Raw genomic sequence first — 27,307 nt, 5'->3', positions numbered from 1 at the left:
AGGCTGGATTATGTTGCGTACATCAAACAGTGGCAAGAGATGCATTAAAGTGGATGGCCAACTGGAATGCTGTGTGTTGCAAGGCACAAGGATCTGCTCTGCTGATAAACGCTCCCAGTCACATTACCTTGACTGAGCTAACTGGCTTCTAAAGGAGGGCAGAAATTCAAGCCACATGGGGTAGTTTCTGGTTGACCAAAGAACCCTCGAGAGACCCAAACAAAAAGCGTGGAAGAAATCCATACCCTCCTTCCTTCTTCATCTTTGCTCTTCCTACTACTCCTCTGTGTTACTGTGCTTCGATATGTGCCCAGGGTACCCAGGCAAGAAATAAGTATCTTGGTCATCTCCTGGCATAGAGCACTTCAATACCTGAGATGCATGCTAGTACATCTCACTTGTTTGTTCCCTTCTAAAGAAAAAAGAGGATGGGAAATGTTTTAATAAATAGACAAAGTAGAAAACAAATAAAATCCGCATTCCCCTTCACTCACCCTTCTACTTCCCAGGAATACAAAAAAATTCCAAATGTGGCCTAAGCCTCAGCAGCTTGATGTCCTTCCTTTTCTCTCGGCGCGTTTGGGGCCAGAGTACAGTACTTGTGAGGATAAAACAGCTCATGAAAACATAAGCCCATGGCTAAGCACAGCTCTGATATAATCAGTTGCTTAAACACTTCTGCTGAGGATATAGGTGTGCAGTTGCAGCAGACATCAGAGTGGACAGGAGAGGCTGAGCTAACTAGGGAAAGGAGCTCAGGGAGAGAATTAATTGAAAGTTCTTGGGCATGATGACCCAGACCTGAAGGCTGAGCAGATAACTTCAATGCAATGGAAACAAAGGGTAGTGTGGACCAAAATCTTCTAGGAGACACTCGATTGATGGCAGAAGGCCACCAGCATGTGGATCTCCAGGCTGACACCATGTCAAGTCCTTGCAAAGCCAAAGTTAGCCTTTTGCAAGGCAAAAGTAAGGTCTGACTGCAAGCAGACCTGCAGGCTCACAGCCATCATCATGGTTGTCTCAGTGAAGTTTATAATGCAGTATACTGACATGATGATGGGAAGTACTGCTTCAGTAGTGTTTGTCTATCCATCATTGAGCAGCACCTCCTTGTTTGCAGCCCACATGGGGAAAGAGGCACCTCCCATTTCCTGAAATGTTCTCAAGGCTGGAGGAAGAATACTGGCTAAAAGAAATATGTACAGTCAGTGCTTATCATGATCAGATCTCCTTCTTGCCAGCAAGAGGATGAATTTGCTCCCAGAATAAGAGATCTGCTGTGATCCTTCAGCTCCCAAGGCCAACTCACGAGGGTGGACCCAATTGGGTCCTTACCAAGAGCTCGCTGGAGATGCACCAGAACTATGGTACATTACAGAGCTGAGCACTAAACACTTCAGCCACAGAGCTGCAGAAGCTGACAGTGCTTGGAAAGACTAAGAAAAAAATCAACTGGGTTGCACTGCGTGTGTCGCAAGGATGATTTCCTCCTGATGCCTATGGTTAAATGAGACTCCAACATGAGCGTTGATGGGTTGTCGGTTGGACTAGATGATCTCAGTGATCTTTTCCAACCTTAATGATTCTATGATTACCCCAGCTTTTACTCATTGCAGTGGTTACTTCAGATCAGCTATGTGCTTTTAGCAGTTGCTCTCTTTCTACTTCCTTATTCTGCACCATCTCACCTAGCAAAATTATCCAATCTCATTTTATATTCATTTGTGACCATTAGCTCACTGCAGGCAATATGCACTGAGCTCACCAACCCAGATATTTGTCACATTAGGGAGTATAGGACAATCCGAACTGAGGCCGAGCCAGTCCATGTCTGCTTAATCTGAATTTCAAGATAAATATATTTACATTTTTGCAACCACCAAGTCAGCTTCATGCAGTCAGAGAAAGACAAGTTTTATACTTCAGGGTAGAAAACCACATCCTCCCCCATGCGACATGTCACATTTGGCCTGGAAAATGTGCTTTTCTCTGGGGAATCAAGTATTCATCTGTAGTCAGTTCCTGAGATAAAAATAGGTCAGACCTTGTTTTCCCCTAGGGCTTGGGGGGAAGGTTCTCCTTCTGCTGGAAAATCCCTCAATTGTATCCCAGGAAGCTGAATCTGGGGTTTCCCTGAATGTACTGCAAGTCAAGCATCTACCTGCACACACTTCCCTGTGCCTGCCAGTTTTCCCAGGCTGTTTGTCTGGGGTATTTGGCTGTATTCTTTGAACAGGCTAGAATTTGCTCTGCTGGCTGTAGTACTGCCAGCAAAACCCATAATTTCCAGGGTAGTGTCCACAGACAGGGCATCTCTGCCCACGCACACATTGAATCTTCACTGTAGTCAGGAGGCTGAGCCGTCCTCATCTCCTCTACAGCGTGTAAATGTTTGCAAAGGAGGATTTGAGGAGGATTTGATGGTTGCTAAGCTACATGGTGCTGATCAGTGCAAAGGTGGACATGGATTTGTGCAAGATAGGGTCCTGTACCCGTGGCTGTCTGTCAGAAGAGCAGCACCAAACGCTTAGCTCTCAGCAAACACCGAATGCTACATCCCATTGCTGGGTGAAAGAGCCAACATTGTCTGGGGACAGACATTATAAAGCAAGCAAAGATGCTGGAAGATACATCTTTTAGGGGGGCAAGGTCTTTAAAGAGCTTATCCTCTTGCTGTAAAAAAAAATAAATGAAATACCATTACATAAGACCAAACCCTTCTAAAGCTTCAAACCTATCCCTTGAAATTAAAAAAAAAAAAAAAAAAGAAGAAGAAAGATTTTAATCTGGAAAACCCCTCAACCATCAAATTAATTCACCTTAAAACAAACAGACATAAAGAAACAACCCAAACAACAAAGCAGAATTTCAAGAAAAGCAAGCACAAGCACAAAGCACACCCTGAATGGAGGCAATGTACACTAACTACAGCAGAGCTGAGACTTTGCACCTCCAACCCCTCACCCATCCCCAAAGGCAGCGGATCGGAACCCACTGACGTCGGGCAGACCTACAAGTGCTCTGTCTGCAAGTTTCTCTTGTAGATCCTTTTCAACCTTGTGATTCTATGATTCCTCCAAGTGGGGGCCGTTTCTTTGCCTTTGCTTTTTCCACCACTGGTACTTAATAAATAAAGCCTAATCAATATTTGTAATTCCTAGGCAGTAAGAAGGAAAGACACAACTCAAAATTACCAGTGTAATGGGAGGATTGATTATCCCTCCACTAACTGAGCTCTGAGATCGTGGTCTTCAGCTCACAGATCCGACCTTTTCTTTAGCTCCATCTGCTTATGGCCTTGCCAGCATGGACACATGTCCCACAGCTCGCATTCCTCATCACGCAGACACCATCCAGGCACAAGCAGAGCACAAATCGAGGCAGACAGCCCCAGGACACTGCCAGCTGCAACCTGAGCAAGTTCTCCAACACACTGGTGCCTCACATAATTTTTCCTTGAAACTGATGCCCCAAGCCTGGAGGTGCTCAAGGCCAGGTTGGATGGGACCATGGACAGCCTTATCTGGTGGGTGGCAGCCCTGCACATGGCACGGGGTTGGAACTGGATGGGCTTTAAGTTCTTTTCCAACCTAACCCATTCTGTGATTCTGTTATTAGTGTTACATAAAGCCATATCAACTCTTGGCTCGTGCTTCCAAAATCACACCAAGAGATGTCATAATGGTTTAATAGGGGAAAGTTTATACCTGGGGGTATTTCTCACTGGAGATCCTTTTCATCTTACAACCATTTACAGAAAGTGTTTTCCATCTCCAGAGCAACACTGATACGTTAGCAGAGATCACACACAGCCTCAGTGCATCACCACAGGGGAAGGAAAAAACTGAGCTCCTGCCTCGTCTGCAACAGCTCCCAACTCAGGGAGCAATTAGTGCCCCTGAGCAAATTGCTCTCAGTTGGATCCAGAATGATAACACCAGCAAGAGGTCTGCTGGTTTTTGTACACAGACAAGTGATGGTATTTGAATAGCACTGTGTTTGATGAAGATAGGTGATGGAGGGTCATCCAAACATGTGCACACATACTCCAGTACGGCTGCAGTCAGATTTGTTTCTCAGTTCAGTTTTTCAATACATCATCACTGGCCTGAGATGGTGTTATGGATCTTGATTGCCAGACTGAGCTGGGAGCAGCTGTGTGTACTTTCAGTATTGTATTGTCCTAAGGCATTCTCTATTGGGCATCTCTTCCTGTATTGTTGATGCAAAAGTTGGTAGGGGCTGTTCAGAAATATGTAAGGCTGGATATGAATCTTGTTTTATGTACAATGGATGCAGAAGGTGACCATGTTCTGAACCTACACAGGGGTAGTGGTGGGTACTGATTTCCTAAGATGGGCACAAAGTGTGCAGAAGTTGTGGCACATGTGATGGACGCCATGCACCTGCTGCCAAAGAAGGAGAATTTGACATTAACTTTGTTTTTTGGAATACTGGAGTATTTCTTTTTTTAGGTGGAAATACCCACATAACCCAGAAAGTTATTGGAACAACAAGAAAAATGGCATTCAATGAGCACCAAGTGCTCCAGGTTCCCCTGTCTGGGTTTCTTGAAAAGAGAAATAAATCAAAACCTAGCTCATAGGAGAAAACCAACACCTTCTTCAAAGACCAGGTATCACCCAAGAAGGTTGTTTGCCCAAACAAATTTGATCAGGCATTGGAACAAGTTGCCCAGAGATGTGGTGGATGCCCCATCCTTGGAGATATTCAAGGTCAGGTTAGATGGGGCTCTGAGAACCTGAAGGAGCTGTTGGTGTCTCTGTTCACTGCAGGGGAGCTAGGCTAGATGGCCATTAAGGGTGCCTTCCAACTCAAATGATTCTTGGATTCTATGAAATTCCCAACCCAGTAACTCATCCTTCTAGGCCAGTTATTAGAGGTATCTTTGGGATGAGCACCAACGTTCACTGCATGTTTAGTGGGAATAGGGACAACCAGGGATGACAAGTTGCAGTGCGCAGCAGAACCAAAGAGGGAAGAGGTGAATTTCTTTGTATTCAGGCTACAAAGAACTGATCAAAATGCAGATGCACTGCACCATTCACACACCCAATGGAGCTCACCCACCAGCCTGCAAGGGAAACAAGTAGTCCCACATCGCCAGGTAAGCAAAGGGTTTGTTTTAACATCATATTTTTGCGAGCCTGAAGTGTTCCCAGCAGCAGATTTAGACCAACCACTGTCTGGCAGAAGCCCGGCCACAAGCCCACAAAGGAGCAGCCAAGTCAAAATGAAGACAAAGCACTCAGGGGGGTTTGATGGACGACAGGCAGCACTGACTACAGCCTGGGCTTCTCATGCAATATACAAACAAAGACACAAATCAATGCAAAGCATTTGAACTGCAGAAAGAAAGAAAATATCAACACATCTATCACACTCAGACATACGTTCAAGTCCAAATGCTGGCAGCATTTTTTATCAATGGCAACAGCTGGATTAATACAATCGAGGATGTATGTGCATCAAGATGTGGGGTCTCTCTCTGTTCCCTAAGATGCAAATAGATGCCTCAAATAGATGCCTTCAGCATCATCACTGAGCAGCTCTCTATTTGGGACAATGCCCCACTTTACAGAAAGGAAATAGGATGATAATCACCCCCGTGGCTAAGGTTTGAAGAGGACAACAAAGTCAAGAGTGGATTATTGAAGCAATCAGTTGGGGAAAAAAAAAAAAAGAAAGAAAAAAGCAATGCTACGTAGATAAAACAGCACAAGATTATACCAAAATCTGCCAGGGAGAACTCAGCTCTTGGCTGCTATGGGGAATCACGTCCCAGCCTGCTCCCTGGCATCCAGTTGGAGAAGGAAATGGGTCCTTCTGGGGACTGTGATCAACCAAGCACCCCAAGTCTCCAAATATTCTCTTACAACTGGGGATGGAGAACTGGTAACCACAGGTAACCATGTATCCTCACTTTCCTTCTAGCTCTTACAGGATGCAGGAGGAGATGCTTAGGGGCCTTCGTGTCCATCTCTCTGTGTCACCACATTATTAATGAAGTGGACTGCTCTGCGGTCTGCGTGACTATTAAGGCACGAGTCATGGGTTTATTAGGCTGTGCTTAGCATTGATTCTCTTTCAAGTTATCCTGTTTTGTGACTAGCAGATTTGCATACAAATGAAGCATTACCTGGAGTCAACAAGGTTGGGTGTTCAGTTTGACCTGACAGTGGGCACTTCTGCAGTATTTAAAGAACAACAGAATCATAGAATGGCTTGGGTTCAAAGGGACCTCAAGGATCATCAAGTTCAAATCCCCCTGCCACAAGCAGGGTTGCCAGCCACTATGTCAAGTACTAGAAAAAACTGCACCCACTGACATTCATCAATACTTACTGAATGTCTGTAGAGACCAAAGAGTGGGCGCAAGCACAGTGAGGTGGTGGGTGGTGCATTTCAGCAGTGGTGACAGTGGGTCACCTCTGCTCGTGCAGATTTTTATGAGTATGGCATGAAAGCTCTTGGTCATCGCTGGTGAAAAGGCATAGCCGATGGTGCTGGCTGTTGAAAAACAGTCTTTTGTGGCTGATATTTTGCTCAAACAGTCTTATTGTGCTTTTTGTATCTGTTGTTGCTTCTATGGAAATAAATAGGCAGCATTACTTTTGGAGTGGCCCAAGACAATTCCTCTTCACTGGTTCCTTACATGTTGTTTCCTTTTGACATGGTTTAGTGGGCATGGTGGTGATGGGTTGATGGTTGGACTTGATGATCTTAGCCTTTTTTCTAACCTTAACGATTCTATGATTTTTACTGCTGCTGTCTGCAACTTGTGTATGCCAGGACGAGGTTATTTTAAGTCCATCCCTTCCAGAGATGGGGACCCTATCATTGACTGACCTTCCACTGAGAGAAACTAAAGGGTTGTGGACCAGTTCATGAGCTGCTAACCACAAAGGCATGATCAGAGATGCTTTGACAATAGCAAATAATTCACCTTTAATGAACAAAGTCAGAGCCTGAGCAAAGGCTGAACATCTGTCAGGAAAGGGTGAAGAGGGTTTCATTCTGTCCTAGGATGAGAAAGGACATGAATTCCTTTATTTCTGTGCATTCGTTCCATCTCTTTCTCATTCACAAACACCCAAAGTAGCATCTCTTTCTACCATGTCTAGGCTCATTTGCTAATATTCCCTTTCCACTAGCATGGAGCTGATAAGGAAGGAGAAGGAAACCAATGCACAATGATTACCAGGCTCCAATGCATCAAAATTCCACCAGAGTTTTTTTTCCTGTGCTGCCCATTTAACCCAAAATCTGGGACCTGATCCCTGATGTCTGTAACTTCAGCTTTCCCTTGCCCTGTACCTTCATTATGGGACACTCTCAGTATCACCTTATATATATATATATATATATATATATTCAAATAGTAAATCTTTTTCACTCTAGAATAACTAGAATAAATATTTGTCTTTTCCATAAGAACACACATGAGAATTCACTGCTGGGGAGAGCCCAGCAGCTGAGAACAGATTTGTCCTTAGGTCAATGCAAACCCCATTGTCATTCAGCACTGTGACCCGAAGCTGCCCTGACAGGAACAGAAATATGAACCTACATCTATTATAGTAAACCAGACAAGGTCAGGGCACAGGATCAAACTCCAGCACAAAATTACGCATAGTTTTAAGCTGCCGGCAGGCTATCTGTCACAGCTCAGACCACAACTAGCAGCTTCCCAGATTTGGAGGTCTGCATTGGCCGAGAGCCCTATCCAGTATAGATAGATTGGGTTTGGTCACTCTGTTTCAGAGCAAAGGAAAATTTAAGTATGTGGACACAGCTATGCTATATCTCAGGCCTGGAGAATGACCTCTGTCCTGTGTTACTATGGTAGTGACATAGGCAGGGATCAATCACTTCTACAATCTCTCCTTTGAAAATCCCACTTTGCTGAAGTTCTCTGTGCACCTTTACAACACCAAGGATGCAAATCATCCAACTGCATTTATAATGACTGGAGAAAGGACAAGAGAAGGTCAAAGGATGTCTGCATGGAAAATCAAACCGACGTTCCCATCTTTAGAGACTGAGGCATTTAGACTCTTTGCAGCCTTGGGAAGGGGAGGTCCCTCTGTGGATTGTTGTTGCAGAGATCATTGCTGCTTGGGGTGGCTCAGGTGAGATGTGGATATGCAGGGGCAAGGGAAGGTAGAGTCAGGGGATGTGGGTGCAGTGCTTGCTGGGGAAGCAGAATGACAGGGGATCACAGGACTTCTATGACACCAAGACGAGTGATGCAGTTGACACAGCAGAAGGGATACCATTCATAGGGACCTTGACAAACTCGAAAAGTGGGCCCTTGTGAAATGAATGAGGTTCAACAAAGCAAAGTGCAAGGTTTTGCACTAGAGTCGATGTAATCCCGGATGTGTACACAAACTGAGAGAAGAACACCTTGAGAGCAGCACTGCTGAGGATTTATGGGTTCTGGCTGATGAAAAACTTGACATGAGCCAGCAGTGTGTGCTTGCAGCCTGGAAGGCCAGCAGTACCGTACGTGTATCAGAATAGGGGTGGCCAGCAGGGTGAGGGCGGTGATTGTCCCTCCCTACTCTGCCCTTGTGAGGCCCCACTGGAGTACTGTGTTCAGTTCTGGGGTCCCCAACATAGGAAAGATGTGGAGCTCTTGGAAAAGGTCCACAGGAGAGGCACTAAGATAATCAGAGGGCTGGAGCATCTCTCCTATGAAGACAGGCTGAAGGAGCTGGGCTTGTTCAGTCTGTAGAAGAAAAGGCTGCCCTTGTGGCAGAGGGGTTGGAACATGGTGATCTCTGAGATCCCTTCCAACCCAAGCCAATCTATGATTCTACCATTCAATGACTCTGTGGGCTGGAAGAACTGCCTGGCAGCCCACAGTGGGGTGAACGGGGCAGATGGGATGTTGGGGTGTGCATGGAGGGGACTGCATCTATGTACTGCTCTCATATCTCCTCCTGCCATCCAAGCTGGGCAGACTGGGGAAAAGAACATGCTGAGAAATTTTCAATGTGCTGCCTGTCACCATGGAAACCCATTCCCCATCATCCCTGTGCTGCCCGAGGGAATGCTCGCATCATGGGGTGGCTGTAGGGCCCCAAGAAAGGAGCAGCACCATGCAGCAGGAGCAGCAGGGACAGGGTGCCCCTGGCACTCATGGCTCTACAAAAGGGACAGGATCAAGCTCTGCGCACCTCGGTCGTGGGGATTGTAACCCCATCCCTGCATTAGCCCTTGGCAGGAAGGCTGCACAGCCTCCTAAAAGCCTGCGAGTGCATCCCAGGAGGAAAGAGGTGACAGGGCATCAGGAAGGGACTGGGTAAGAAGGTCAGAAGGAAGATCCCTTTGGCCCTTCACTCAGTTCATGGGTGAAGGCAAGGTGAGTTGTATTGTTAAAATATCCAGATAAAATATCCTTCTGAGCATCACATCACACAAACCCCCATCATGATGCCCATCCGAGCGCAGCTGGACTCTGTGCCACCACCAGCCTGGTCATAGAAAAGACCCAAAACCTAAAGGTAGGTCAGAAGCAGCAGTGTAAATCCCCTTTTCTGGCTCCAAGGAAGGTGGTGAAGGAAGGATGAGCACAGGGTCCAAATCTCATGTTTACTTTTTCCTCATCTACCACTTAAACTCACTAACATCAGTCCTTGCAGGGCTGGAATGGCATGGAATTCTTGGTTCTTTGGAGCAACACCATTGTCTCCTTGAGGTGCTTCATAAATGCCTGGAGATGGTAAAAAACACCTGAAACCACGTATGTGTGTTCAGATTAATACTCAGTGATCCTCAAGGGGAATTGAACCCACGTTTTGTCCGGATTCACATTTTGTAGGTGTTCTGCAGTCTTTTCAATATATTTCAGGGTTGTTTTTTTTTTGTTTGTTTCGTTCTGCACAGTATTTATTGTGTATTCGCTGCTGTGTTTTACCAAACTGCAAGAAATATGTAAACAGCAAATGATCAAAGCAATATATCTTTTATATCTAAAAGCAGGCAAGCCAGATGGAGTTAATTAATGAAGATGTTTAGCAAGACTAGAATTTAGCTCATATGCAAACAGGTTGCTCCCAGAAGCATCAATCTAATCCAATAAACAATTTGTGGGGGTGTAAGAAATGCTGCTTTGTTCCTTCCTTTCCATAACAAAGAGCTGAGCAAAACTTTTGTTGTTACTATTTAATCCCTGTGAGAGGTCCTGATCTAACAGCACCAAAAGGTAATTCTCAGCCCCTCCTGGAAATGTCGTTTACTACATGCCTTGCTCCTGTTGCTTATGGTATTAGAGCAGTCGAGTACTCACAGTGAATTCAGTGCTTACCCTCTTTTCTGAGATTGCCAACAAGGGAGTTAATTACGGCCAATAGTAACGTCGTGGACATCCTTGCATAGCAGACTGCATCCAGCCAAAAATCCTGTTCTCCATCAGATGATAATTTAGGATGTTATGTCAGATTTTATCTTTATTCTACAGGATATTACCAGACATAAAGCGTTATAATGCCCCAAGTGACAACCTGCTCAATCACTCTGAGCTGTGATCCACCCCATAACTCAGATTTACAGGCCAGCTTTACGCCACAGGTGATCGATCAATTATCCAGCTCAGGTTGCAGCACTCCGCGATGCCCACTTCTACTCAGCAAGGAAAGAGGAGCTGGGAGCCAGGACACATAAACGTATGCAGACCTGTGTGCCATTCCTAAAGACTCTCAATAAAAAGGTTATTACTCTGGAGGTCTTATTAAATAGGTCAAACATCATTTCTGCATATGAAATCATGGAGGGGGGAAGCAACTCCAGCTTTTCTAGGGTGGGTCGCCATGCCTGGGCATCTCTGCCAGGCAGTGCCTCTCCCATAGCCACCTTTTGGAGGTGATCCTCATGGGGAAGCTGTGGTTTGGTCACTGGGATGCTCGAATTGCACACATAGAAGGGATCAGGCCCTCACAACCCATGTTGCTGAGGAGCCCCAGGCCAGTTCTAGCAGTAGCACAGCCCTTCAGCTCACATGGCTTCTGCACCTCCTTCTCCTTATCACACTTCCCACAAAACTTTAAGTCTGCTTGTGGCACGGGACGGAGAGATGAGATTTGGTTTTACCAAACAAATGCAGGCAGCATTGCACACGGGTGCATTTCCTGACCATGAGAGATACAGGAGTTTAACTAGCTAATGAGCTGGCTCACTAATGTCTTCATGGCAGTAGAGAGAGGAGCTTGGCAATACATGTAGGCCCACTGGATTTTCCCTTTTCTCTCTTCTGTTTTTACACAAAATATGACTGGTCCACTCAAAACTGTGAGTTTTGAAGATTAAGATGAGATAAGTCACTGTCCAACCACTGCCCATTTACAGTCCATCAACCCATGGCTAGATGCCTTCCTGCTTCCCAAGCCATAGAGCCTGCTCCTTGTGCTGCTGTTAACACAGGGCAGAGGATTCAAAGGACTTCTTTACCCAGGAGATTACCTTTTTCTCGCTGTTTCTCCTTGTAAAGGCTATTATAAAGCTGTTTGTTTTGAGGGGAGACTGCCCAGTAACTCCAAGATACCACCATCTTTCAGCTACCATGGTCACACCAGGCTATTGAGAGACAGCAGAGACCCGGATACAAATGAAGAGACTTTCGAAGAAATGAAAACATCAGGATCATTTTTTTTTATGGGTGTAACACTCCCTCTTAACTCCTATAGCCAGGAGCCCTAGAGCCAATGCTGCTTCTTCCTCCAATCCCCACTCCATCACATAGAACCATAGAATTGTTCGGGTTGGAAACGACCTTCAAGATCATCAAGTCCAACCTCAACTTAACTATCTCACACTTCAAAAGACTTTGAATGTTCCCTTTCTTTCAGCTAGCAAGTCATTTATTTCCATGTCTCTCCACATAAACTGGCAATTCTGGGAGCAAACCAGCCTTCCTCAACTTTCAAATAGCATGGAGATTCAAACCCCAAATAGGTCTGAAGTCTGAAGATTTGTCCTTGTTATCCTCACATTCATCATGGCTATGAAAGGTCAAAAGTGTTCGTCTTGCCCACGCTGCAGAGCAGACATCTGCCCAGCTTCCTCAAACTACAGCAAGCTTTCAAAACAAATGGGTCAATAATAGCTTTTAAAAATTATCATCAAGAAATGAAAGGCTTGGCATCACACATCCACTTAGGTAGCTGTAACTACAGCAAATTAACATGAAACTGAAGTCGGTCCCAAATGAAAGCTTGTCTCTGAGACACTGGAGCCTGAAACGGCCTTTATGATGTAAATTTCTATTAAGTATCAGCAATCTTTTGTGCTTCCTTCTATAGCATTTTACTTTCAGTCGGCTTCTTTCCGAGTCTATTTTAGCAGGAGATTTCCTAGACATGAGGACAAAGTTGCTGTCAGTCATGTTCTATTTATGCTTTCTGAGGATATTGATGGTCAGCTGAACTGTAGACAAGGGCTACTTAAGAGAAGGGTGTGTGCTCAAGGCTTGGGTTGGAAATATCTCTGCTCTGATTTCCTACGCTGGATAGTGTGGTTCCTATTGTAAATGTGTAGTATGACCCAGAATGGGTCTGATGGGCTTCTGGGGTCCTCAACAGCCATTTTTCAGGGGCTTGACAAAGCAATAAATCCATCAGAGACACGTCATGGGGACAGAGAAAGCACAAGAACTCCTGTTCTAGTTTCCTAGACTTGCTCAATCCCTAGCTGCCATAATTCACAAATTTCCAGCAGCTGACCACGCAGATGGCTATGGATTGGGATGCCTGGGCTGATCTCTCACTTCTTGTGTGACTGCTGTGAAAGTACACATTGAAAGGTGCCCCATGATTGTGTGAGGAGTAGGTCCGATCCCCATCCACAAAGGCAATGAGGTGCCCAATGCCCATTGATTTCAATGGCACAGAGAAAACCAAAGCACTTCTGAGAACATGCTCCTAGCTGTCAGGCTCTCTGTTCTCCTGCAAGTGGGGGATGAATATGCCATTAAGATTGAAAAAGACCACTAAGAACATCTAGTCCAATTATCAACCCATCACCACCACACCCACTAACCATGTCCCTCAGTGCCACATATGCACTTTTCTTGAACATCTCCAGGGATGGGATGGTCCCATGGTAATATCCAGGCCATTCTAGTCTCTGCTGCAGAATCTCAAGCACTCTGCAGGGATAGGTGATACTTTGGCATAATGGAATCCTCGGGCAGTTAGTCAGCAGGTTCCCACATCACCACATTCCTAGTGCCTTTTTTAGGACAGGAACATAAAAAAGGATTTGAGTTTCTTCCTTTTCCCTCATCTTGAGTCTCTCAGCAAAGAGAAAGGCATGAAATGAAAGCAGGTTAGAAACAATTTCCTGGTGATATTTCATGCTGCCCCACTCTGTTCTTTCCTACTGAGCATTCCCAGCCTGTATATTGAGTAATCCGAGCTTCAAATCACACGTGGAGGTGATGGATTGCTGCTGAATGCAGCCTGAAGTTTTAAGCCAACAATTACTTTTCTCTGAAGACTTTTTCCCCATCAGGAACTGGGGAACAAAATACTTCTGAATTGTTTTTATGAACAATACTGTCTTCTGCGCCGTAACTGGAATCTTTAAAGGAAGCTGGGTTATGAATAGCTCTCATTACTGGGGGAAAAAAATGCCTGGTACCATGTTGGTATTTTCTGTTCATGTACCTCCTATATGTGCAGGGGATTAATCACCACTTTTAAGGAGGACCAGAGCTGAATTATTAACCTCCTAGCACAAACCCAATTTAAAAATGAAAGAGCCCACTTAGAGGAAGCCTGGGAGCCCAGAGCCCTCTCCTTCCCCCTCCTCTCCTGCAATGTGGAGGAAATGAGCCCTCCCCAGAGGCAGCTGAGATGGACCTGAGCAAAATGAACAGCTCTGTAATCCCATAAATCAAGTGGAGAGGAACTCCTGTCTGGGGGAAGGGATTGCTTAAGGACAAGAGGCAGAGCCGAAGAGTGAATGTTAGGGGAAGAGCACAGAGTAGCTGAAGATAGTTCAAGGTAGGGCTTACTGTAGGGAACCTGCTTTAGCAGGGGGGTTGGACTTTGTGATCCCAGAGGTCCCTTCCAACCACTATGATTTTGTGATTCTGTGAATTTGTCGGATATCAAAGCTTGCCCAGTTGTACATCACCTACTCTCCTCTTCCTCCCCACCCTCGCCCCCCCCAAAAAAAAAAATTAAAAACACACCATATTAAACACTTAATAAAAGTTTGTTTTTGCTTGACAGACATGGATTAACTATATACATCTTTTGGGGCTGTCATGTGATGATCTTAGTGATCATTTCCAACCTTACTGACTGGGGATCTGATAAATGTTTATAAATATCTAAAGGGAGGTGGGATGCAAATCAGGCCAGACTCTTTTCAGTGGTGTGTAGCAATAGGACAAGGAGAAATGGCCTAAAACTCGAATGTAGGAAGTTCCATACAAACATGTGGAAGAACTTCTTTAAGGTAAGGGTGATAAAGCACTGCAACAGGTTGCTCAGAGAGGTTGTGGAGTCTCTTTCTTTGGAGATATTCAAGACCCGTCCCTGTGTGACCTATTGTAGGGAACCCGATTCTGTGATTCTTTGATTCTGTATGACTCTACAATTCTGTGGTCTCACACTGTCCACTTGGTCCCATTGGACAAGTCAGAACCTCAAACCCAGCTAGAAAGTGTTAGGAAGGGACATGAAAGGCCACAAAGCCCAAGAGGCTGACCCCACGTATCAGGAGGTTCAATACAGCAAAATACTGCCTGTCCAGGGAGCCCTGAGTCACCACGCTTTGCAACACACAGTTTCACGATGATATTTGGTTTCTTGGTAACAGCAGACCAAGCTGCAACAGCAGCAATCAGCTTCATTCTAAACACCCAAAAAGCTCCACGACGTCAGATTAAAAAGCTTCCATTTAAAGGAAAAAAAAAAACAACACAAGGCAAGACTTGATAGTGATTCATAATGACGCTGTTTTCCAGGCTCCCTAATGGGTGCACTCTCCATTGAAGGAAAATGCAGCTTGCACTGAGTGAATGATTTTGCTAGACTCCGTGCCACAAAGGCAGCACGCCCAGGTCGATAGGCAGATCTCAGAACACACTCTGCTTCCCGTAATATCAGCAGCAGCAGCACATTACCCATTCTGAGAGCCTGAAGTGGATTCACGACTGTCTCTTGTTTTCCTGGAGGCTATTTAATATTCTCTTGCTGTTGACACCCTGCCTCTCCCCTGCCTCTTCTCTTCTGCTGCTTTCCCCCCAAACCTGCAAGAACAAACAACATCTGCACGTGTTTGCAGATGACAAATGGCAAATTGGGACTAAGGAATGGAAGCTGGGAGATTTCCTTCCTACTTTGTGCTATAGAACAAAGGACATTGCCCACTAAGCTGGCATGTTATCACCTATCTGCTCTGACCTCAGATCCCACGTCCCATTCTCAGCATTTCTGCAGTCCTTTGCAATAGTCCTGATAATAGAAGGGATTCACTTCTAAGCTGTAAACCCACGAAGTACATACACACTCTGCTCCTTTTGCCCCTTCTGTGCTCCTGGAGGTGTATGTGGATCTCGTTTCATTTTCAGGCAGATTTTCACTTGTTCACCTGATTCCAGGCATGGGAACCTTAAGTAAAGCACTGAATTAAAGAGATGATGAGACTTTTCTCTATCCAAAATCGCTCATTTAGAGTATTTCCTGAGTAATTTTTGAGTATTTCAGAGTACTATCTGCTGGACCCCACTCACCAGCTCCTCACCTCTGCACACACCTCCTTTATAAAACACCAGGCTCTGCACCTGAAAGAAGTGGAATAGAGATTTCTTGTTTGCTTGTTTTTAAGGAGAGTCAGATTCAAAGACATTCAAACTGACTTTGACCTTTTCAAAGCAGCCCAAGTGTTAACAATATTAAAACTGAGAGGGGAAAAAAAAATAATCCTCTCTGTTTGACCTGAGAAACAGGAGAGATGCAGTACATTCTGGTGGGCAGCCTGGTAAAAAAGGTTCTATCCATTAATGGCTACTCAGCAGCTCATCTCTTTGACCCTCCCACCACACTTCTCCCACTAATCCCTTTGAAGAGCCAAACTCCTACACTACAATGAAATAAACTTCCAAATATCTTTGCAAGGAGAAGGCAATGTGGACTTTAAGGAATGTGAGAACAACTTTTTGATATCGAGTTTTATGGAATAGCAGAGAAGTGAGCTGTAAGTCCTTTCCAGCTCTGCTATTTTTATACAAGCAATAGATTAACATCAAGTAGAACCTGTTTGACTTGCAGTTTATTAGGGAATTCGATTCTCTTTCAGCCCCAACACCGTCAGTGCAGTCACCCCTGCTTTGGGACAGCTGCTCTGCCCCTGACCGCCCTCGGGACCTGCAAGGGAAGAAAGTTTTCCTGTGTAGGGCGGTTAGAAAATAACCAAGGCTTCATATGACAGCTGTACAGAAAACACCAGCTGCACCCCAGGCTGGTAGAAATGTCTCTGCTAAAGCAGCAAGGCAGCCCACGGGAAAAGAGGTGTGCAGCCTCTGATACAAAGGGTGGGTAATCCAATGACAGCAATGTTATGGGGGCACTGGGAAATGGTTACCCAAAAGGTGCACCTAGGAATATGTAAAACCTTGGTAATAAATACTGCATCACTCCTGCACGTTACATCTGCTGCTTCAGTCTCCTGGCTATGGCACAAAGGCTTTCAGATCTCACTGCAAGGTGCTTCAAAAGCTTTTGGACACAAAGCAAACACAGTGTTTAGGGTTACTTTTCCTCCTGACCATTCTGTTTTTAGCCAAGCACTGCTTCCACACAGGATAGAGATGGGTTAACTCAGCAGGGCTGCAATTCAAGGTGTTCCCACCAGCACAAGGCTCAATGTTCTCCTCTTTCTAGCAGCTACTGGCTTGAGAGAGAAATGAACTAATTACCTCAGTAATTACTAAACTAATTACCTCTCTAATTACCCAGCATCTTTGTTCACAGGGAGCAGACATTCTTGCAGAGGAGCCCTGGCTCAGCGCCTTGTGCTCTTGGGAACCTGCCTGGCTTTTTCACTGTGACTTGAAGACCAGGTCCTGCTCACACCACATTCAGGATGTCTCCCCATTCCTCAGGAAGGGATGGTTGCTGATGATGCTCCTCTGCTGGTGTAGGTAAGTTTGCACTGCAGTGTTTTGCTGTCAGAAAGCCTCAGGAAAGGCACAGCACCTTTGCTGCACAGAATTTTATCCAATGGGAATACCTTGAGCATGGTGCTATGGGATAACCACCACCCTGATGATTAAACCAGAGATGCAGTTGCCTCCGGGCCCTGTGTGATAATAAGATAAGAACAGCAGCTGAGAGCAAACAGGAAGGTGACTTGAGATGACAGACATTCCTCACTAACACAGAGTTGAAAACAGCAGGGTGTTCACTCAGCAAAACCCAACGTGAACACTGCTGTCAAGTTGCCTTACCTCCCCAATTTCCTACTCATTTTCCAGCCCTCCACTCCGATCTTGCCTTGGGCTCTTAAGAGCCAGAGTCTGGAAGTGACTCAATGCTCTGCTGAACTTCAGTGTGACAGTGGGTGCTCAGCCCTGAAAAAGAGCCCCCAGCTCTTTTAAGGAAGAATCATGGTTCTCATAGCATGGACATAAATGGTTTCATTAATGCCGATCACGATAAGTGGATGGTTTCAAATGTAGAGATATCAGAGCCTGAACACAGAAAGGACTTTTGTGCTGTAGGATGGACATGCACCTGCAGTGCCTTCTTCACTCTCTTTGAAAAGCAAGGCTAACATTTCTCCATCTCTCGGTGGTACCCATCTACTGTGATGAAAAGCTGATTTCCAGGTGCTAATAGAACAGAAAGATACACATAAAGAAAGCACAAGAAATAATCAGTTTGCCTTGCCCAAACCTGAGCAGCATTCGCAGGTTAAGCAGCAGTCTGCAGAGAAGAATAATGGCTAGAATTTCTGTTATTTTGGAAAGGAAAAACAAAAATGACAGAAGAGGGAAGGACTTCCTCTCCTATCAGGAATTCAGACAATATAGGAGGTATAAATATCACTCAGACTGAACCAAGGGGTAGAAGAAATAACCCCCAGAAGCTGTTCTGTGAATGATCATTAGCGTCTGTGACAAAATGCCAGCCAGAGACTGAATTGTGCCAGCCAGCAAACTTCACAGTAGTAAATAGTTTCCTTGAGCACCACGGGTTGACAGTGTGACAAAGACTCAGGGCTTCAGCTATGGCTCACAACACCAGGAACTGTCTGCTTTATAGATCTGACAGAAAGGACACCAGGTGGATGGGGCAGATTTCTGAATTTCACGCACAGGTATGTTTATATGAAGGACAAGAAGAAGAAAAGAATCAATAAAGGCAAGGGTCTCTTCTCCAGTAAGAGACTTCAGCTTGAGAGATGCCAGAATCCATCAGATGGAGTCCACCTGAGACTCCACTCCCCTCTTTTAACTCCCTCAAAAAGCGGCACAGGATCTAAAAAAGAACAAAGCAGTGGCAGTCTGTGCTGTAAAATGTATCCCATCCCCCAGTCTTTGTGTGCTAAAGCCAGTTCCAAATATCTGTTTAAAACTGTAATGCAGACATATCTTAGCAAGTTAAAAACAAAACAAAAAATGACTATGTAAAGCTAAGTGACATCTCAGACACACGATTCCTGAGGAAAGGAAGTCTAGTACCTAAAAGAGTGTAACACTACTAAATTAGATGAGATAGCAGTGATTATTTTGACACTACTGAAAGAGTTGTGACTTGTTCCATAGAAACTGAGCAAAGAACAATGAAAAGCTTTGATTTAGCTCCTACAATACTGGTTTTCCATTTAAAACCTTCTAGGTACAACTGTTCTTGTAAATGACCAACAGGAATATCTCAAATTATTCTTTACCATAGGTACAGTGCATCATCCCTTCATCATCCCAGCATAAGCTGTGCCAGGAAAGGTCAATATTGGATATTAGCACAAATTTGTTCTCAGGAGTCATGAGAGATTGGAACAAGCTGCCCGGGGAGGTGGTGGAGTCACTGTCCATGGAGGTGTTCAAGAAATGTGGAGATGTGGCACTGAGGGACATGGTTAGTGGGTATTGTGGGGATGGGCTGAGGGTAGGACTGGGTCATCTTAATTGTCTTTTCCAACCTTAATGATTCTTTGACCTGTCCTCCCTACGAAGTATTGTCCCTTTTTCATATAGTTAATCCAAAACATGCAAAGTGTCCCCCTCCTAGGCAGACCTACTGTTTCCTTGAAATGTCCAACACCACATCTCAAGTGTTTTCAAAAGAGGTGTGTCCTGCCTGACCTGTGCACCAGCAAGTGAGAAAGAGGGAGGGAGGAAGAAGCTGAAGACCAAAGAAGGGATTAGAATGCAGACATGCAGAAGGAGTGATGGCACAGGCAGAAGAGGTGGCAAACTGACGCTCACTCCAAAAACACTCAGTATCATTGCTCTACTTTAAAGGCAAAAGTTGTCCACAAAGCAGACTATTTTAAGGACTACGGCCTGCCTGCTGCAATCAGCATCCTCCAAGCTCAAGCGAAACATGCTAGAGATGACACCACTGATGATACAGAAGATGTTTAAAGAACACATCATCTCAAATGAAGCCTGAAACACAGTTGGAAGAAAGCAAGCAAGCAAGACTGACTCCCATTGCTCAAGGCTGTCAGTAAGGGAAACCAATAAACATTTGGCAATAACAGAGACCTTCCTTCCCGACATAGCTCTTCTCCTGATTTTACAGCATCATCTGGCCTTATAAACGTCTGCTTTTTCTCTATGCTATATTTTGCTGCCAACTCTAAGTCTGGCAAGGATGGATCTGCCAACTTCTTGGCTCTCTGTTACAAAAGAGAACATTATAAAGGAGAATTTGTGAGTTAGCTGATTTGTAAACACTGCAGCAAGTCACCATGTAAACATGTCACTTATGTTCCTATTATTTCTCTCAAGCAGTTTACCTGGCACCTGACACTGAATGCCAGGATTTTCCTTTCCTTACGCTATTACTGTACCTTTGCAACTAAAAACAACAACAACAAAAAAACTAGCTTTTTTTGTAACATTAAAAACAAAGAAGAACCCCTTAATTAAACAGTACTCAACAAGCATCTCAATAATTAGGATAGGAGAAACACTAGCAGTATTCTGAATACAAATGAGATCTGCAGGTGCACACGCAGTTGTACAGTAGAATGCAGTTCAAACGCAGCCAATTAGAGAAACAGAACAGGTAAATAGACAGCAGAAGGCTCGAGACACATTGCTCATTTGAAACTATTACTACGGTGTAAAAGCCTTTTTTAAGATTGTTTGGTAAGATGAATGCTGCAGCAGTTATCTGAAAAGACATGATAAAATGAAACTGATCCCCCCATATTAAAGGCATATGATTTAGTACCCCCAAAATATTACTTGTATTAAGGTTTGCAGTTTTGGGTGCTGCATGCCCTTCCGTTCCCATGTACTCCCAAGAAAGGAAGCTCTGGTAGTTCATGAATGACAACATGCTATCACATGGCATCGATTTAGTTGCTTTGATAGAAAACAGTAATATGTAAGTAGTATTCATGGAACCAAGGCTGGTTATGCATAAAATCCTATGCTTTAAAAGCTTCTGTAATAACATCTGCTGGAAAAACATGAACAGCACAGCAAAGGGAACATCATCAGCCTCTGAGAACTGGAAAGAGAGACAGAGTGAAACACTGACTTTGTTCATAAAATATATTTATTGTTGGTACAGAATGAGGCATATTCATCAGTACTTTATCAGAGTGAAAAGCACAACAGAATCATTTCATGAAGGCCGTGTTAAATTGTAAGTGTTGGATCATTAACATCACTTCAGCAGAAGGCCTGATGAGAGATTTCATTAGACCACATCATTTGTAAAATAAGTTAAAGTAAAATTTATGTCATTATCCACTGTAAGAAAAACTTTATATAAGCAACAAATACGGCGAGGAGCAGCAGCTGACTTACAATGCACTGCCACATCCCGGCACACCAAGTGTTACATACCCATGCCTTTGACAGTGAGAAGTTTTTGAGGAGATTCTGCAATGAAATGGCAGCATTTGAAGGATATTTCCCCTTTCTAAGGTCAGTGAGAGGTTCTTTTCTTTTCCTTTCTTCAATCACAAATAAGTGGATTTTACTAAGACTGAACAGTGTCTTCGGATGTATGATTTCTGATGTAATAAGATATAGGTCTTGGCTTTTCAAATGGCCACACTGATTGAGCCGTGATGGCTGCTGCTCTTGAAATGGCTCTTCCAGTTCTTCTCTTTATTGGTCTGCCCTGTAAATGGGCTGTCATATCATTCTTGGGAAAAAATGCTCTTCTGCTGAAATTAGAGTTGATGGTCTTGTGCTTGATTTGGACAATGCCTTTATCCTCCTCTCCCAAGCATGCTCTGCTAAGAAAATGGTCAGAGGGGAGGGAAGAGAGAGGGAGAAACACGTGTTTCAATAACTCAAAGTTATTCCAGAGACACACCGAATTTTGGTGACATTTCCTTCCCAGGATTTGCAATTTTTTTTTTCTTCCCCCAATTAAAATACAGAAAAAGAAACATTGTTAACATGCATATCATTGCAGGGACAAGTCACAGAGGCAGAATGGAGCTATTCGAGGACTCAACAAGCCAGACATTTGGAGGACTGAAGAGCTGCAGGAACGATTCCTATTCATCCATCTTAATGCTATCATAGCTCCAGTCATGCTATGGCTATTAAGGAAATTAAAACGTCTGACCTTACAATAAGATAAATCCTGTTCCCAGCAGTTACATACTGGAGGAAATATATCCCGAAGTCACACAGCACTAAGTATGTCCCCTACCTACACTCTTCCTATATTCCGAGTCATCATCATAATCTTGATAGTCTGAACATGTCGAACTGAACTTTCACTTCATTATTCACCTCCTGTGCACAGTTAGGCCACCCAGAGCTAAAAGGATAGATCTGTCAAGTACTCTAAGAATTATTCCTACTGCCACACCAGCAAGCTCTGCTACAGGGTCTTGACTCCATTCAGAGGTCCTGGCCTCTACCATGAAAACACAGACTTGCAGGGATAATATGCAGAGCTCTACCAAGAGTTTCCTACTGTAATGAACCATAAATGAAGGGTCTTTAGAAATGAGCAGATGTATAGATACTACATATCTAGAACAGAATAGAAAGCAGGATCTAGCATCATCTACACTCATTAGTGGGCTATGAAGTTGACCAAAGCAATCTATTGTTCTTGCCTTCAGTATCCAGAAAATAGGGAAGAAATTTTGAATCTCCTTGTAAAAAACAATAGAAAGGGGTCTGACAATGTTTTGGGCTTATGTCAGGAGAAGGCCCAAATGTGAACCTCGAAATCTCACAGGAGACCTGCAAGCTGACTCAAATACTGGAACACCATCTGGCCAGACTGAGAACATTCTCCGCAGATCTGGACAGCACAGAGTCATAGAAGTTAGGGCTCAGGAAAATTAGCAATGAAGGGAACAGAAATCTGTTGTCTTTTCAGGATGAGAGGCAGTGGGTTTAAGTTGTGCCGGGTGGGGGGGGGGGGTTCAGATTGGATATTATGAAATGTTTCTTCCCAGAAGGAGTGGTAATGCATTCGATCAGGCTGCCCAGGAGGCGGTGGAGTCATCATTCCTGGAGGTGTTCAAAGAAAAGGGTGGATGTGGTTTCTGGGGTCATGATGGGCATGGGTCAGTGGATGGACGGATGATCTTAGCTGTCTTTTGCAATCTTAATCATTCTATGATTTAAATCCTCACAGTCTTTCCAAAAATCATCCGGAGAAACACTCAACTGTATCAAGCAGTGTTACTGCAAGAAGGATTAAGATACATCCCAAGGAGTCAACAGTGAGCGCATGGAAAGATGCTGAACATCTCTGTTCACAAATAATATCCAGAACTCGTGATAGAGAGGTTCAGTCTAACAGAATGAAAGGAATCAGTTTTAGGCTCCCTCGCTGCTTTTATAAACAAAGATAGGGGAAACTTGTATTAATTAAGAAAATCCTCCATCTCAGTTTACTGACAGGATCCCCTCAGAGATTTCTGTAGAACCGATGAAGGCTATTCCTACTAGAAGTCTCCTTTTGCAGTAGTAATGCAGAAACTTGCTCCAAGCCATTGCTGGGCTGAACATTAACTTGGGGTAAATGTAACACTGCATAAATTTACACTGGAAATTCCCAAAAGAGCAGAGAAAAATGCTGTTACTTTTCTTTCATTTAATGTCCTAGGGAAAGAAATCACAGGTATTTGTTCACTAGGTGCATATTTCTGCCCACAACATTTAATTACTTCACGTATTTACATTATTTCCATGACATCAATGCAGGTGTGAAGGGAACGTGGTCTGAACCTCTCATAATTAACTTTCTTTAATCAAGGTAGTGCTAAATGGTATCCATAAAAGACAGTGTCCTTTTATTGCGTTTCAGTTCACAGCCACACTCATTTTACATATTTTTCCATTAGACAGTGAGACAGTACCTAGTGAAAATACTGGAGAATGAGGCTGAATGAAATGGTTACTCTGATGAGGATGCATGATTGTGGACCACTCTGTCCTACAATTTAAAGTAATGGTTACAAGGCTGAAGAGGCTGAAGGACAGCATTTTGTAGCCAGGCTGTCAGACAACAGCAGCTGTTGTTATCATTCCTTCGAGTACTTTCGGACCTAACCTGCCTGCAGACACTTGCACCCCTGTGAAATAAGAGGTCTAATGGGAAAACATTGCACAGATGTCATTAAGCTATGCTGTGGTTGTGTTTCCATATAGGAATTAGGACTCCCTGTAGCACAAGGAAAAATAAAATTGGGTATTCAACAGCCACACTGACCACATCAGCGAGAAGTAGATTAGAACAAGCAATACAAATGCCAGTGGATGGTCCGTATTATTGCAGATGGTGCAATAGCTGGAGATCCTTCAGCAGTGGGAACACAAATCCATGGCACAGACAATCCTAATGTCTTCCCTTTAATGGCTCCATTAAGCAGTTTTTCTCTCTGCTTCTATTATAATAAAATACAAACATTAATAATAGAGCTTAATTTATCTCACTAGCTTCTCATGACTTTGGGAGAAGATTTAAACTGAAGATACAGCAATGTGTCAAACTCCTCTGAATTAACAGCTCTCCAGGACTTTCTAACAAGGGGAGAAAAGGACAGATAGAGACATGAGATTACAGACAGGATGAGAAATAAGGAGCATACAGAAGAGAGGGTGAGATAATTATAAGCAAGATAGGAAAGAAAGAGGAGTCAATAAATTCAATTTATGAAAAGCACAGAGTGTGCTCAGCCTGAGCACAAGTGCCCAGACTCACCGCCAGGAAATCGGATTAGTTAACTTATTTGGTTTTCAATATCTTGGTCTATTCCCTCTAGCAAATTTTCTTCTTTGTTTGTTTCTTGTAGCCAATGTCAGTTAACTTTTTCATTTCTGAATCTGCTATTTATCCTGCTCTTCTGTCTTCCGACCAAGCAGACATAATAGGTAATTCTGCAGTATTTTATAGCGGTGTTTGGCAATTATTTCAAAGTAACTGCTTGTCTGGACTTCCAGGCAATCAGCGAGTAAAAATAATTACAATTACAGCTGCAACACATGGAGGATGAGCTCTAGAGGACTGATGTTCGTTATGAAAAACAATCATTCCTGCTTGCAAATATTTCCATCATAAAAGGCTTCTCTTTCTCTGTTATCATAAGAGAGAAACCTCTGAATTCTCATCTTGAAGCATGTGTGAAAGAGAATAAGAAGCATTTAGGAAACACTTTTAACTACTTGACAGGCTCGGCTGAAGATCTTCAACAAAAAAAGGTGTTTAAAAGGGCTCAGAAACTTAATGCTCATATTTATGCAATTTCCTTTTCCTGCACCTTCTGAACATGAATTAATTCGCCCTCATCATAGCCTTCTGAAAACATTCCTACCAGATATAAACTTCAGTTATAGCTTAAATATGTATAATTAATTAAAATTTACAGTTCCTGTTAAAAATAGTATAGAATTATAAATGCAGTAAATGACTTTTCCAAATGATGCAAGCATCAATGATGCCAACTACACAGCAACCTAATATAATTTACTAGCCTTTATTTTCTTCTTCTAAGAAAGGGGTACGACTGTTTACGAGGGTGAATAGTGATAGGACAAGGGGGAATGGTCTTAAACTGAGACAGGGGAGGTTTAGATCAGATATTAGGAAGAAGATTTTCACACAGAGGGTGGTGACACACTGGAACAGGTTGCCCAAGCAGGTTGTGGATGCCCCATCCCTGGAGGCATTCAGGCCCAGGCTGGATGTGGCTCTGGGCAGCCTGGTCTGCTGGTTGGCGACCCTGCACACAGCAGGGGGGTTGGAACTGGATGATCATTGTGGTCCCTTTCAACCCAGGCCATTCTATGATTCTGTGATTCTAGAATGTCTCAAAAAATTCTTTTTCTAGAAACTTCACACCGGATTTTGAAATACAAAAATCACACTAAGTGAAAGCTTTGAAAATAATACATATACACACCAATATTTGCTTGCCATGGTAGGAAGGGACCTGGGCAAAACCTGTTGCACCTCTCACACCTGGGTGTGTGAGCATGGAGATTTAAAAAGGAGACCCTCAGGTTACGACATCAGGAAAGATTTTTATGAGCAGAGAGATGTGGTAGGCTGTAGAGTTCTAAAGGCGGTGAAGGAGCACAGGAGCTGAGTGCATTAAAGTACATTAACAAGTGTGCAGGAAAACTATCCAAAGGTATAACGAAGGAGGTAAATCTGAAAGGGACAGGTTGATCTCATTGATTTTTATACTTCATTGCAGGTATCCTCTTGGGTCAAAGTTTCTACGGATGATAACAAGGTTTAATATCATGGGGTGATTTCAGAGCTGCCCGAGCAGCCCCACAAATTGTCCTCATCCTGCACTGCAGCACATTCACAGAACGAGCTGCAGCTGCTGAGCTTGTCATCCAGCACTGCCAGGCTGCCAGTTCAGACAGGAGCACACTAACTATATAAACAAAGAATTACAATAATAGCACCCCACAAATGAATTAAGTGCTGCAGAGTGCAGAAACAGTGTTAGCACTGCAACTGTTGTCTCCCACAAAAATTTACAGTGCACTTAAACAGAGAGAAGCATTAACTCCAGGAAGATCTCGAGCAGTACAGGAGCAAGACTGCACCAGTTTAACTGCAGAAAGGTCAGAGTGAATGATGACAGCCAAATTCTTTCAAGTGAGATGGGGGTTGGCCTCTTTTCCCAGGTAGCAGTGGTAAGACAAGAGGTAATAGCCTTAAGCTGTGTCAGGGGAGGTTCAGGTTGGGTATGAGGAAAAATTTCTTCTCAGAAAGAGTGGTGAGGCACTGGAACAGGCTGCCCAGGGAGGTGGTGGAGTCACTGTCCATGGAGGTGTTCAAGAAATGCAGAGAAGTGGCACTGAGGGATATGATTTAGTGGGCATGGTGGGAATGGGTTGACAGTTGGACTGGATCATCTCAGTGGTCTTTTTCCTAACTTAATGATTCTACAATTCCATGATTTTCACATGCTCAAATATTAACTCATAGCTTTTATCAGAAACAAAGATTAACAGACTTCTTTAAGTACTTTCTACCTACAGGGCAGGTTTAGGTTAGATATTAGGAGGAAGTTTTTCACACGGGGTGGTGATGCACTGGAACAGGTTGCCCAAGCAGGTTGTAGATGCCCCTGGATCCCTGAAGGCATTCAGGACCAGGCTGGATGTGGCTCTGGGCAGCCTGGTCTGGTGGTTGGCGACCCTGCACATAGCAGGGGGGTTGAAACTCAATGATCATTGTGGTCCTTTTCAACCCAAGCCATTTTCTGATTCTGTGATTCTATGATTCTATGATTTTATATGTGGCCTATAAGCATGTTTCCAACTGGCTTCTTTAAGAACAACTGAAATCAACACACGCACCTCCGTATTTGAAAGATTTAAGCTGATTAAAAAGAATAATCTTTAGAAATTTTAGCTTCTTTTAACTGGATCATTTATATAGTACTGACATTTCCCTTCTACTGCCCTAATGAAGCATATATGTTTATAATCTAACTTAGCAACACGTAGAGTAGCAAACTGAATGTATACAGGGAAAGAGCAGGCAAACGTCAGCGTTAGACCCTGAATGCTTAACTTAAAAGAAATCAAGACTTCCAGCTGGTGAGCAATCTAGTTTGAGACATCCATTCATTTGTT

The 27,307-nt window shown here is 43.8% G+C and overlaps 1 protein-coding gene and 1 pseudogene across 3 annotated transcripts in view; both read right to left on the bottom strand.

The window, feature by feature from the left end:
• Positions 1-27,307, bottom strand: part of LOC146545178 (uncharacterized) — a 252,501-nt pseudogene that overhangs the window by 65,829 nt on the left and 159,365 nt on the right. The gene's annotated exons all lie outside the window — the stretch shown is intronic.
• Positions 20,760-27,307, bottom strand: part of CHCHD3 (coiled-coil-helix-coiled-coil-helix domain containing 3) — a 195,032-nt gene continuing 188,484 nt past the window's right edge. The window contains exon 8 of one of the 2 annotated variants that reach the window (XM_085212975.1): positions 20,760-21,468. In XM_085212975.1, the coding sequence (XP_085069101.1) occupies positions 21,442-21,468 (27 nt within the window). In that variant the 3' untranslated portion in view covers positions 20,760-21,441. The remainder of the gene's footprint in view (positions 21,469-27,307) is intronic. The other variant, XM_085213047.1, reaches the window with a different exon arrangement.

The sequence above is a fragment of the Meleagris gallopavo genome, chromosome 1 (assembly GCF_905368555.1).
Source record: "Meleagris gallopavo chromosome 1, MGAL_WU_HG_1.1, whole genome shotgun sequence".
Taxonomy (NCBI): Eukaryota; Metazoa; Chordata; class Aves; order Galliformes; family Phasianidae; genus Meleagris; species Meleagris gallopavo.
The sequence above is the reverse complement of the archived record's forward strand: the minus strand, read 5'-3'. Positions and strand labels throughout refer to the sequence as shown.